Source organism: Sceloporus undulatus, chromosome 5 (assembly GCF_019175285.1).
Source record: "Sceloporus undulatus isolate JIND9_A2432 ecotype Alabama chromosome 5, SceUnd_v1.1, whole genome shotgun sequence".
In the NCBI taxonomy this organism is placed as follows: domain Eukaryota; kingdom Metazoa; phylum Chordata; class Lepidosauria; order Squamata; family Phrynosomatidae; genus Sceloporus; species Sceloporus undulatus.
Genome location: NC_056526.1, coordinates 187,962,350 through 187,976,711, shown reverse-complemented (window position 1 = coordinate 187,976,711; position 14,362 = coordinate 187,962,350). Strand labels below are relative to the sequence as shown.

At 41.8% G+C, this 14,362-nt stretch overlaps 2 protein-coding genes across 6 annotated transcripts in view; both read right to left on the bottom strand.

The window, feature by feature from the left end:
- Positions 1 to 14,362, bottom strand: part of PTPRA (protein tyrosine phosphatase receptor type A) — a 604,614-nt gene that overhangs the window by 212,251 nt on the left and 378,001 nt on the right. The gene's annotated exons all lie outside the window — the stretch shown is intronic.
- Positions 1 to 14,362, bottom strand: part of RNF24 (ring finger protein 24) — a 73,849-nt gene that overhangs the window by 4,542 nt on the left and 54,945 nt on the right. For all 4 annotated transcript variants that reach the window (XM_042466834.1, XM_042466835.1, XM_042466833.1 and 1 more), the window contains exons 3-5: positions 7,744 to 7,786; positions 6,056 to 6,097; positions 292 to 371 (exon numbers count right to left, since the gene is read on the bottom strand). In XM_042466834.1, coding sequence (XP_042322768.1) covers positions 292 to 371; positions 6,056 to 6,097; positions 7,744 to 7,786 — 165 coding nt within the window. The remainder of the gene's footprint in view (positions 1 to 291; positions 372 to 6,055; positions 6,098 to 7,743; positions 7,787 to 14,362) is intronic.

The following is a 14,362-nucleotide window of genomic DNA, read 5'->3' as shown; positions in this document are numbered from 1 at the left end:
ATGGCCAGGTGCTGCATGGGTTCAAACTGGTGGGCCAGTTTTTCACCTGGTTGCTGCCACAGTCATGGCATCTGGATGTTCAGTGTATATGCCACTGTCCAAGGAAACAAGGAACAGCTAGCTTTCCAGCCAAGGCCTATCTGGCTGATTCGTCTCATTCCGTCCCCCACTGTTCCTAGATAGAAAGCTGCCAAAAGGTGAGAGTGAACCAGGGGTTTCCAAGAGAGACCCAAGGCTGTCTCAGTCATGTTGTGTTGACCTTTTGTGCTGACCGGCAAGTTTGGCACTTACTTTCTGTGGAAGGCATGTTTGCATGGACAGATTCCCAACTCATCTTTGGGCTTGAATTCCTCCAAACAAACAGCACAAATCTGAAAAAAGGAACCAAGGGACAAAAACAGGAAAGGTCAGTGAGAGGCACAATGAAACGCAGGCACAGAAAAACACGTTGCATTCACAATGGATATGGTGAGATCTGAAAGGAAAGCAAAACATTTCATGGTTTTATCAGAGTACAAATGCAAAATTACAAATGCATCTCAAACTGGGCGCTTTCTTGAGAAACTGCTGCCACTGGCTGCCTTTTTGTGTTGTTACTGGCTGGAGGAATTTAAAAACTCGGTAATGGGGCTTTTTGTATGTCTTCAGAGAAAGCAGTTTCAAACATTTTGTGCATCACATCCTAATATAATAAAGTGTGATACAGAGGTGCAGAAACTTTGGTCCAAAACACACTGCACAAATAATCCAGTTTGAGACGGCTTTAACTGCTCTGGGTCAGTGCTAGGGAATCCTGGGAATTGCAGTTTATTGTGACACCAGAGCTCTCTGACAGAGAAGGCTAAATGTCTCACAAAAACTACAGTTCCCAGAATTCCCTAGCATTGGAGCCAGGGCCGTTAAAGTGGTCTCGAACTGCATTATTTCTGCAGTGTGTTTTGGACCTTTGTTTCTACAGTATGTGTGGGTTTCAAGTCCCAGAAGCCTGAGCAACTGTAGACAATAGTACATGATTTGGGGTGTTAGAGTCCTAAATTTCTGGAGGGTCAAACATTCTGTACCTCTGCTTTGGGGAAACTTGCTCTGAGCTCTGAACCATTCAAAATGGCAATGGATTATAAAATAGGGTTGAGCCTTGAGCAGCTTTTACAGTCAAGATGTTCTTCCTAACTGACACTTTTGTCATTTGAGTCCATTGGTTTGTGTTCTAATCTCTGGAGAAGCAGAAAACAAGCTCCATTGTATGGTTGCCTTTAAGCTGGACTTAAACTGGCTCCTCTTCAAATATCTGATGCCTTTGAGCAGAGAACTAACCTCCCACTTAGGTGATCTTCCTAACCAGCATGGCCCAGCATTTCCAAAAAGTGTTTAAATTTAAAATAACTAATTATTAAATAATGCCCCTTCCCCGAAAGGCTGCAGGGATACTGTGCTAGGGACTGGCAATGCCAAATAGAAACACCTCATGGAAAGGCATAGGTGTTTTTGCATAGCTGTCAAGACACCTTCAAATCCAAGCAGAGCAGGTGAGGTGGCTGTGGTTGTGTGCGTCTGTATATGTGCACACACCTTCAAGTCACTTGTCAACGTATGCCTCTACCTGGCTTTTATTTCTGACTTTGCAGGTGAAGTCTCCTCCTTGCCTTTTAAGAAATGTTTCTCTTCTTCCAGAGGCAATCCCAGTTCACCATTTGTGCAAAGAACACAAAACTGTGTGTGTGTGAAGCTGTGTGTGTAGCTCTGAGAGTGTGAGTGTGTGAATGAGGGGAGAGCACAGCCAAACAGCCAAGGGGAGCAATTCTGGGAAATGGAGAAACAATTCCCGTTGGGAGTTTTCAGCCGAAGTTCTACAAGTGCCAAAATAAAGACATTTCTCATAACACAAATCATGGCTCTTTTGCACACATGCTGTGTGCATTATGATTTCTCTTTGAAAGACTTTTTTCCGCAGGTGTTGGGGAAACTTTGACTCTCCAGATGTTTGGGGTTTAAACTCCCAGAAAGGCTAATGAACAGAGGTTATGGGAGTTGTAGTCCAAAACACTGGTGAGTCAAAGGTACCCCACTGTTAACCTTCCATATCTATATGAAATCTGCCAATACTGGTTCTGTAGCTTCAGGTAGCTTGTTTACCAAGACTAGACCGGTGGAGACTCTCTCAGTAGATGTGGAGCATCTTCCTCCAGGCAAATTCAAGCGGCACCTTATTTTGCAAACTTTTAAACACTAGGTGTTTTCCCCTGCCCCAGGGCTCCTAATGAATAACACCTTGCTGTTTTATTGCTATTTCATTTTTATTTAAAGTCTTGATTTATGGTTGGACTCTTTTTCCCCCCCACTGCTTTTTAAAATACCTGCTTTGATCTGTTTGCCACTTCGGAAGTATAGTATTGCTACAGCAATGAGCTTAAGAGAGAAGAGAGTTTCGATAAATCCCTTGACATCAATGGGAGGGTGTGTGCACTATACAATGAGTGGGGAAAGTGTGACCCAGAAACTGCATGTGGTCCCTGGGGCCCCAATTTGCAATCCCTGATGCCTGTCAAAGCCTCCAGATCCCCAATAGTTTACATTTTGAGGGGTATTTCCATCCCAATCCATTGAGGCAGATTAAAACCATAGCAAGGAACAGTGGTTTATGCCCCCTTCAACTGCCCAAGACCCTCAGAATCCTTGGAACACTAACTGTTATTCCCAACCAGAGTTGAACGACTGAATCAATGAAAACTTAGCAAATCAACATTTATCTAAGTTCCAATTGAGTCAACACTCTATTCTAGTTAAGGTTAATTGGATTTAGGTTATGATGACCTCTGTGTGTGTGTCTGCATGCCTTCAAGTTGTCTGCCGATTTATGGCAACCCCATGAATTTCATAAGGTTTGTATAGAATCATAAAATTTGAGAGCTGGAAGAGACCCAGTCCCTCCTTAGGCAAGGAATCTGAAGAGGTGATTTTGCCAGTTCCTTCCTCTGAAATATAGCCTACAGCACCTGGTATTCATTGGTGGTCCTTACCAGGACTTAGCTTCTGCTTAGCTTCCAAGATGAGATGGGATCGGGTGATAGACTACGATTCTGAAGACCAGGGTTCAATTCCCTATTTGGCCATGAATCCCATTGGGTGACCTGGGCAAGTCAAGCTCTTTGAGCCTCAGAGGATGCCAATGGCAAACCCCCTCTGAAGAAAGTTGCAAAGAAAACCCCATGTTAGGGTCGCCATAAATCACAAATGAGTTGGAGGCACACAACAACAACAAGAAAGTACTAGAACTCTCTGACACACCAGGCCGGATACCTCACCAAACTACAAATTTAACGATTCTCTAGGATAGAATGGTGTCAAACTGCTTTAATTCTGCAGTGTAGAAACACCCCAAGACCTGCAGCAAATATAAATAACTTCCATTTGTGAGACTCTTGGCAAGGGCTGTCACAAAACAGTTGCATAACCAGATTTTTGCTGTCGCTCCTCCAAGCAACCAACTAATGGTGTCACATTTGAGTTTCTGAGCTCCTCCATCTGGAGCCAACAGATCCTCCCTTCCTTGAATTTCCAAAGACCTAAAGTTTAAATTCACAGTCTCAGCAGATCATTTTGTCAGCATTGAGGATGCCACTGTTATTCAAGATGGGGATCAACTGCTCTTCCCTCCTTGGCCAAAAGTTTTAAGAATTACAAAAATTAAAGAGCATGTTTGCTGAACTCAGAAATACACTGATGACAAGCCTTTGTATATATTATATAAAATAAAGATAACACTTTATTTCCTTTGGAAGGTGCCTGTTAGTGGAGGCAAGGGTTCAGATTTTACTTGGATATAACTTAAATTTGAGGATGTGCTACAAAATTTGCAAGACATGCATGCAGTTATTATGTGGGAAAGAACTGGAGATGGCCTTAGTCCCTATGCAAGCATATTTAAACCTGCATAGGTTTATATCATTTTGACAGTCATGGCTTCTAGCGGTGAGTTCTCTGGCAAAGAATTTCAAATGCCTTCCAGAATGACAAATCCCAGGATCCCAGAGGATGGAGATAGCAGTTAAACTGGATGCTGCAGCAGGCACAGCTTTTAATGAAAGGTGTTGTGCTTTTGTTTTATTATGTTGTAAATGGGTTTTGTGTTTCCAGCTTATCTTTTTAAAACAGAACAGGGGTTAATTGTGTTTCAATTTATCATTAACAGTTGTTTTAAAAAGTCGTACAGTGTTTTTAAATGGCTGTAAGCCACTTTGAATGGGAGAAAAGTGACATATTAATCAATGGATTTATTAAAGTAGAATGATAATGCTTTATCTGTATAACGTCCAAGGATCTGGAATTTGGATTTAAGGGGCAAATTAATCCAACCCATAGGGGCCAGCATGGTGTAGTGGTTTGAATATTGAACTACGACTCTGGAAACTAGGGTTCAAATCCCCATTTGGCCATGACAACCCACTGGGTGACCTTGGGCAAGTCACACTTTCTCAGCCTCAGAGGAAAGCAATGGCAAACTCTCTCTGAATAAACCTTGCCAAGAAAATCATGTGATAAGTTCACCTTAGGGTGGCCATAAGTCAGAAATGGCTTGAAGGTATGAAACAACAATTGAATTATAGTACTCTGGACAATTGTTGGGCAACTCTGGGCCTGAAAAAGTTGTAATTTGAAGGAAGAGAGCGGCAAGGTGGTTTGGGAGATGTTCCAAGGGTGCAGAAAAGAGGGTGAAGGAGCATGTGCCCACACTCTGTCCACCCTTCTTTTGAAGGATTTGAAACATGTCTTGAAAGATGCACCTCCTATACTGTGCATGCATAACTCTTGTCCCAGCACACTCTCTGGCCAAACAGGTTTTGGAAGCAGCTCAAAAGCCAGGAAAACCAGCTCACCTGGGAGTCAAGGTGAGGAGAGAGCACACAGAAGAAGGGAGCGACTCCCTTTTTCAAGCCACCTTCCTCTCTGAAAAGTACAACCTACTACAGCCAGTCCCAATCTAGCAGCATCCAGATGTGTTGGACAACTATCAGGCTTCCCAGATGTCCTGTTTTCTATGGGACATTCCTTATTTGCAGCCCTAAAGTCATGTGAAGAGTAGAAAGGTCAGCTATGAAGGAATTAGGGAAGATCCTCAAGTTTAAAGGACTATCAGTAGATACCAAAGTCAGAATCATCCACAGTTTCTAAGCTTGCGTGTGAAAGCTGCACAGAAAATCCATACATTTGAGGAGAATTCTATGGATGCCGTGGACTCCTAAAGAGACAGACGCATGGGGCCTACAGCAAATCAGACCTGAATGCTCACTAAAAGCCAAGGGTGGCTAAACTGAGGCGGTTGTACTTTGGACGTATCATGAGATGACATGACTCATTAGTAAAGACAATGATTGGTAAAGCGGAAAGCAGAAGTTAAAGAAGGAGACTGCATTACAGGGGGGTTGACGTAATCAAGGAAGCCTGGTTGCCCCAAATTTGCAAGACCTGAGTTGGGTTATTTATGACTGTGGCTCTTGGAGGTCTTATCATTTTGTAGTCTCACCATGAGTCAAAACTGACTCGATGACAAACAGCAACAACAAAGTCTGCAGAAAATCAGGCAACCCTAACAAAACAACTCCCAACATCCCTGCAGCTGACCAGCTTGAATGGGGAGAAAGATGGCAACAAGAAGTGACACAATATCACTCTCTGTTGCCATTTTGAGAGGGGCTGTAGAGGAACATGGGGGTATTTGGGCTTGCAGTGGGGAGATGGCCCATGGGGGAGGTCGGGGGGGGGGGAATTGGCTCCTGGTTGTCACACAGTTGCCCACCCCAATGATGATTATGATGATAATGAGGATTTTATTTACTTATATCCAGTACAGGGACCTAAGGCGGTGATATAGGCTAACATTGGTAGTTTTGGATTATCCCTGAAAGTCTCACAATAGGTACTGTTAAGATGAGGGCCTGTAATGAAACATTTACTACTCCTCCACTGGTCTAGACATCCATTCCGCACTATGGCTAAATGCAAATGATAATTTAAGAGCACAGTAAAGCAAGTGGGAGAGAGGAAAACACCAGCTCACCTCATGTAGGTTGAGTTCTTTGACTTTTTCCTTTAGGATAACCTGCAAGAAAAGATACGTTGAGAGAGAGAACTGTACCAGTGCACATTTTAAAAAATAACCATAATTACAAAATACAGTGCTGGTTAGTATCTTCCATGTCAGTGGGGCAGTGACTCTACTCTGGGCTTTAGCTGGAACTTTAAAAGAGATTTGCCATTATCTGAGATCCCTAACAGCATGGACAGCTCCTTTAAAGTTTGGAGTACAAACCAGAGTGGAATCATTGCTTCACTGATGCCTTGAGTTGCCATAGAGAAACCAGACTGTGAATTTCAGTGAGGTCAACGTAAAGAAAACAAAAACATGGGAATCAGCATATTGTTTGACTGGGCAACTCTGGGCCCGAAAAGATCCTGGAAGACTTGGGTTCGAATCCCTGGTCAGCCATGGAAACCTACTGGGTCATCTTGGTCAAGTTACACTCTCTCCACCTAAGAGAAAGGCAATGGCAAATCTCCTCTGAATAAATATTGCTAAGAAAATCCTAGGATAGAGTTACCACAAATTGGAGATGATTTAGAGCTACATAACAAATGATGAGAATGATTTGGATAACAGGATCTTGGGGGAAATTCTCTATCTACACTGACCGATAGCAGAATCTGGCACTCAGTTTGTGTACTGTGAATGAATAATTGTAATGACAACATTGTTTCATATAATTTCCATATTTATGCTGACTTCTTTTTCTTTACTTTATTGATTTTGGATTTGTATACACTTCCTGAGAGCCAGCATAGAGTAGCGGCTTGAGTGTTGGACTCTGACTCTGGAGACCAGGGTTCAAATCCACATTCTGAAAACCCACTGGGTGATCTTGGCCAAGTCACACACTCTCAGCTTCTGAGGAAGGCAATGGCAAACCCTCTCTGGACAAATATTGCCAAGAAAACACCATGATATGGTCAGCATAAGTTGGAAACAACCTGAAGACACACAACAACAACAACAACAACAACAACAACTTTCCAGTAAGTTGCTTTGAGGATGATTTTGTGATATGAAGCAATACATGGACAGAATCAACAAATGAATGATTTCCTATCATGTGAAATCAGGCTTCTTCAGCTTAGCCCCATAGACCTCATCACCCACTGAAAGTATGCCTAAGTAGCTAGAACTGAATTACTGTAAATGCAGATACAATTCCAGTTATCCTTGCTTCTACCATCTGTTCCTCTGTGATGAACTGAACTGCAGAGACCAGTTTTCTTGCATTTGTTCTGCAAAGTGTCAAGCCCTTTGATAGTGCTATGCATCAATAACAACAACAATAACAAGATGGCACCTATTTGCTGGTGACAGTTCATTAATGAAGATATTCATAGGTATTAACATATAATAGCTAATGTCTTCCCAGCTGTGAAGCACTACCTAAAATGTAATTTAGGTAAAGTGCATAAGTACATATGCTCCACAAGCAAAGTAAAGAAAGAGAAACATGTACATTAATAAGAAAAAATTCACTCGCTTGCTTATCAGAAGTGCTTTTTTTCTATGAGATGTGAAACCGAAGATGTTTACTAGATCAGTTTGATTAAAAATGATAGGGCCAGTATGAGCTGGGCAAAATTATCTTGAAAAAAAGAAGAGACAGATGGAGGGAAAGAAAACAGAAAAAGAGGGAAAACACAGAAATGGCTCACCTGTTTGTAAGCGTAGAGTTCTTTGTGGGCTTGATGTCTCAGCCTAGAATTCAAGAACAAAAAAGAATAAATTCTGAGAAGGTAGGTTAAAAAAAACCCAACCATCTTATATATAGTACATTGGTAACACCATTTGAGAAAATAAGCCAAGCCTATTAAGTTGCTTGCTAGACCCCTTCTACCCACAGAACAGTGGCTTGCATGGTAAAATGTTCCTTGGGTGGTAGTTTCAGATTGTTGATGGAGAAATTCCATGTCACAGTAAATCATGGTTTAATGCAACATACAGTGGACCTTTGGCATCTGCAGTTTGATTGTAGGACTCCCCCACAGATAACTAAATCCATGGATGCTCAAATCCCATTAAATACAATGGTCTCTTATATAAAATGGAAAATGTAGTGTTGCTTTTGAAATTTGTATTGTTTTTGAACATTTTCAAGCCACGGATGCTTGAATCTGTGGATATGACCTGTGGCAAACCTTGAGCTTTTCTATTCCCATTATCCACATGGCTGAGAGGAGATATCCAGAAGTTTAACCACAGATTCCTAGCCTGTTTGAAGAATGAATTGTTGAAACAAACCAGCTTCAGAAGAAAGCTGGATTGTTGTAAATTAACTAAAATTAATGTAAAGTATAATAACATCCGAAATCCACAAAACTGTGATACATGTACTGGCCAAAATAAGTATCACTGTGGATTGTGGGTGTTATTGTACTTTGCTACATGACCAATATGGCTACCCCTGGAGATATAATTAATGCTAGACTGATAAAAATGTCAAACCCCCAAAAAGAAGCCCAAGAAATACCTGGAAGATTATTTCTCATTCCCAAAATGTTACATAGTGTAGAGGTCCCTATGACACCATGAGAAGGTGAATTGTTGCTCCTGGAGATTTCTAAAAGAGAGACCATTCAATCTCTATTTACTTATTTTCTACAGTTCCTCTCAAAATGGCGACAGTGGCACCTCATCTCCTCCTGTCACCATTTTGAGAACAACTGCCAAGGAATACTTCAGGGTTTGGGTCCAAGGAATACTTTGGGTTTTCTAAGAACTAAAAGTACTGGTATAAATGTAAGTAACCCATTTGTATGATTCGCAGAGACCACGAAGAAGAAATGGAAGACACGTCCCGGGGAAAAAAGGACATTTGGTTACCATGACCTGCAACCAACGCACCTCTCTGAGTGGTAATCCTAGCAAAGTATCCCTTTCTCGCCCTGGAAAGCCAATATTTTTTCATCTTTTCTTTAAAATAGAGAAGTCTTTCTGAAAGAACAATATGCCTTCGGCCCTTGCATCGCCAGCTCTCCACAAGCAAACCTTTTTAGAATATTGCACACACACACAAATTCAGACTAGGCACCTGTGTTTCCTTGTTAAAAGTAACTGCTGGGTGGTGGTTTGTTTAAATAAAAATAATCTGGTGTGAAAGACAGACGTTTGTCGAGGTCTAGCTGGGTACTTCTGCTTTTTATTTGTATTTTAATCCTGTGCTTCCTTCTGCTGCAGACTTAATGCAAAAGAGGGCTCTTATTATTTCCTCTGGGTGATGTTTGTAGGAAATCGTGCTTCCTAAACAGGTAGGCAAGAAATATTTCCCCACACAATATAGAGATGCTGCTGTACACTGATTAAAGCCTAAGACAGACACACCTTGCATGGTATGCAACAACATTTGCATCTGCACTGCAGAAATAATCCAGTTTCACACCACTTTAACTGCCATGGCTCAATGATGTAGAATACTGGGAACTGCACCAGTTTGTTGTGGCACCAGAACTCTCTGACAGAGAAGGGTGAACGTCTCACAAAACTACTAATCCCAGAATTCTATAACCTTGAGATATGGACGTTAAAATGGCGTCAAACTGGATTATATCTGCGGTGTGGATGAGGCTTGTGTGTGCTGACTGTACCCAGGGGCATTTTGATAGCATTTAAGAGCATTATCACACCTTAATTTGCTGCTGCAGTTTGACACCAGTTTTAACTGTCACGGCACCATCCTATGGAATGGGATTTGTACTTTGTTGTGGTAGAGCTCTCTGACCAAGAAGGCCAACTATCACACAAAACTACACACCCCAGAATTTCATAGCACTGAGCCATGGCAGTTGAAGTGGTCCCAAACTGCATGAAAAAGGTTTCTTCTGGACCCACAATTTCCCAGGGAGCCTCCAAAATGTGGTGGAAAAGTGTCCACGGAGAACATTTGGAGGCATTTGGGGCAAACCTTTTGGTCCACAAATAATAATAACAATAATAATTATTATTTTATATCCCGCCTTTCTCCCAACATAGAGACAAAAGCAGTGCTGTAGGGCTGCATGGAATACCCCATGGGCTATGCCTTTACGCACTCTTTTATGGCATTTTGTTGTTGCTGTGTGCCTTCAAGTCTGATTTGTGGAGAACCTATTATGGAGTTATCTTGGCAAAATTTGTTCAGAAGAGGCTTGCTACTGCCTTCCCTTGAGGCTGAGAGCTTGTGACTTGTCCAAGATCATCCAATAAGTTTCATGGCTGAGCTGGGAATTGGACCCTGGTCTCCAGAGATGTAGTCCAACATACAAACCAGTAGGCCACTCTGGCTCCCAACCTGCATAGAAATGTATATAGTGGAGTATCCATACTGGAGTATTCAGCCCTATGAAAATCCTCCTACATGTATACCCTCCACCCCACTCTTCTGACTGATTTCACTTGTTTTCCCAAGTACAGGGAGATGACAAAAGCATGCAAACTACCTATCCCCCCCCCACCCCAATCGCATTGTGAAGTTGTACAGTCCAGCGAAGGCCGTACCTGCCACCTTTCCTGGCTGTTTCAAAAAGCTCATTCACGCTCTGTGACCCAAATCTATGGACAAATCAAGCTAGGGACAATTCAGAATGAAGATGTGTGTATTCGTTTTAAATCAGACATGCTCATTCTATCATGAACGAGCAGAATGCTGTCTTTGTAAGAAGGAAGCTGTCCCAGCCCCGGCGCAACAGTCGAACACATTTCTACAAGAATGGGATGCACAGTGAAGGGGAAATCTATGCGCCTCGTGGGACGAAGAGATATCAGATTTTTAGCTGGTGCAAAAGGAACACTGGACGACTTGTTGAATACCAACACCATCTGACTTGGAAATAACCAACTCTTCCAAAGAGCTTTATATTCCCAGTGTACGCAGTTGGACCTGTTCCACCCAAAAGGCATCCGCTGTGAAATGGAAACGTGACAACACTGGAGAAGACATGAGGTTGCGACATCCACAAAATGTAAGCGAGACCCAAAATCTCAGACTGGAGTGGTTTACGGCAGGCTGCAAACAAGGCTGGATGCATTCCTTCTGTTTGGGGTTATGCAGATGGTGAAAATAATCCCAGTCAAATGTAGGTTGAATCGTTGTTGTTCACATGCATTTTGAATGCACCTGAATAAGTTTTGGGAAGGAGTGTGCCAAAAACCCCACTTAACCCGGGATAATCCATATTGGGTTTTTCCCCCAAGTTTTTCTAAAAGATTTGCATTATCGGCTGTGTGAATAACTGATGCAAACAGACCCAAGGATAAACAAGGATAAAACTTTGCACACCTTGATCAAGTTTGGAATATAGTGGGTGTTTGGTATCCACTGAGGTTTGGTTCCAGAACTCCTTTGAATACCAAAATCCATGGATGCTCAAGTGCCATTGAATATAATGGCATAGTAAAATGGTGTTGCTTATATAAAATGACAGAATTAAAGTTTGCTCTTTGGAATTTATATGCAGTATTTCAAAAATATTTCCAATCCATGGAGCTTTGAACCCGTGGATAAAGAATCCTTGGATATAGTGGGACGACTGAGCATCCACATTGACTCCATCTTTATTTGAGTACTGACATGTCTAAGCAACAGAACTCACCGAGATGCACATAGCTGTTGTTTATGCAAATAAAAATTTACATGAACAACAAAACCGGAATGCATGAGGAAGATTATTTGCATAGTCGTGCTAAAAACAACAACATCTGAATAACCTGTTAGTGGAACTGGGACTTTCTTTGGGTGCATCTGCACTGAAGAAATATTGCAGTGTGACACCACTTTAAGTGTTGTAGTGTCATCCTATGGAACTCTGGGATTTGTAGTTTTACAAAACCTTTAGCCTTCTCTGCCAAAGAGTGCTGGCACCTCACAAAGCTACAAATCCTACGAGTCTATAGGATGGAGCCATGGCAGTTAAAGTAGTGTCCAACTGCATTATTTCTACAATGTAGATGCACTCTTCTGCTACTTATCCAACCCCCTTCTCTGTATAACGTATATGTATAATGTACAGTATATGTACACGTATAATCAGTGGTTTCCAAACTTTGGTCATCTAGATGTTTGGGACTTGAGCTCCTAGACTCCGCAATCATTTTGGCCGATGTTCAGGGATTCTGAGAGCTAAAGTCCAAAGCACCTGGAGGACCAAAGTTTGGGAACCAGTGGTATAAATCAAGACCATATCTTTTATTTTGCTCAGAGGGCCAAAACATGTGCAGTCACTGCTGTGTGTGTGTGTGTGTGTGTGTGTGTGTGTGTGTGTATTTGGAAGATGGTTGTCTGGAAGGGCTATACAGAGATACTTCACAATAGGGACTAATAAACTGGATGAAAACAATGAAAACCTTTGTTCCCGACTCAATGGGAGACAGAACATTACTTGCTAAACAAGCATCATGGGATTCCCCTGCCCTAGGCTGCTTTAGTGTCATGTGCAGAGTGTCTCCAATCTATCTATAACAACAACAGATCTCCCCAAAAAATCCGTATCTAAACTCAGTTTTACCTCCACGGTTAACTATTCAAAGTTAACTATTCAAACTTTGGAAGAGGCAAATGTTTTGCAAAGAAGCTGCTGCCTTTTCCCACTTTATTCACTTTAACAGCTTAAGTGTCTTTCGTTGGCTCTTTACCGTGTGCCGCCTGCTTATGAGAAGAGGCAGGTAACAGGAGAAGACAGATGCAAACCATTTCGCAAGCACAAAATATGCCTTCAAGCTGTCTCCGACTTATGGCAACCCTAGGGCAAAACTGAGAGTTTTCTTGGCAAGATTTGTTTAGAGAAAGTTTGCCACTGCCTTCCCGAGGCTAAGAGAGTGTGATTTGCCCAAGGTCACCCAGTGGGCTTCAGGGCCAAGCTGGAAACTGAACCCTGGTTTCCAGAATCGTGGAGAGCCAATGTGGCGTAGCGACCAGAGTTTGATTCCCGCTTGGCCATGAAACCCACTGTGTGACTCTTGGCAAGTCACACTTTCTCAGGCGCAGAGGAAGGCAATGGCAAGCCTCCTCTGAACAAATCTTGCCTAGAAAACCCCACGATAAGGTTGCCATAAGTTGGAAATTACTTGAAGGCACACAACACAGACACATACTCCAGATTCATAGTCCAACACTCAAGCCACTATGCCATGTTGGCTCAACTTTTACCAGACAGAAAAAGATGGAGAGATGCCTTGGACAAGGTGACTGGACATCTTCCTTTTCCAGGACACATCCTACATTCCATCCTTCTGTCCAGGAGGAATTTCCAAAATGTCCTCCATTTGGAGCATGACTAAGGAGCATGAATTTACATTTAACTTAGTGCTTTTTTAAGCTTTTATTTTGCAAAGTCCTACATTTTTCTTGAATGTCCTACATTCTGCAGTGCCTTGTCCGCCTTTGCAGTTACCTCGACCTTGGAGAATGAGTCAAGAAATGCCCAGGCGAGCTTCCTACAAAAACTAAATGGTACTTTTATTAGGCTAACCAGAATGGGCAAAACAACCCATTATGCTAGTTTTTGAAGCTCACTTGCTTCTTCACCAGGAAAATCCCAAATCTTGGGATTTATAATTTGATGAGGTTATTAGAGTTTTCTGGTGCCTCGCCAAACTACAAATACCAGGATTTTGTAAGACAGAGCCATGCCAGTTAAAAAGGGATGTCAAACTGCTTTAATTCTGCAGTGTGGCTACACACTGAGTCAGACCCTTAGATCCCTCTAATCCAGTTATTGTTGATTGTGATTGGAAACAATGGCTAACCAGGATTTCAGGAAGGATTCTTTCCAAACTCTGCCTAAAGTAGTATGCCCTAATGGTCTATCATCCAAATACTGTTTATTAAACCTTTCAGGCCTTCCTGATTTCATCCAGGCTGGACATTATCTCATGGCTGTACTATTCAAAATAATTTTAAATGTGAAGTGCTAAACAACATGAAAGCATTCACTGCACTTGCTCTAGATAGAAGTAATTTTTAAAAACAATTAAATCAGCATCTAATAAGTGACCAAAAGAATCATTCTGCAATGAAAAAGGGATGGTGATGGAAATTAGAACAATTTCAGAAGTATCGGAGAGAACAGAAACCAGATATCAAAATACCAAGCGGAAGAAGCAAACACAGCCCAGTATATTTCTCTGTTTGTACAAGACAAGCAAGTCAACATGAAATACATTAAACCGGATGGAATGTCAAGTGCCAACATGGATTGGATAAAAAGGTGTTCCTGATGGAGAGAAGGGATGTTTTACAATATTTAAAAAGAAAAGAAAAAGGTTATTCCTGTCCTGGTTTTAAAAATATAAATTCCCAAA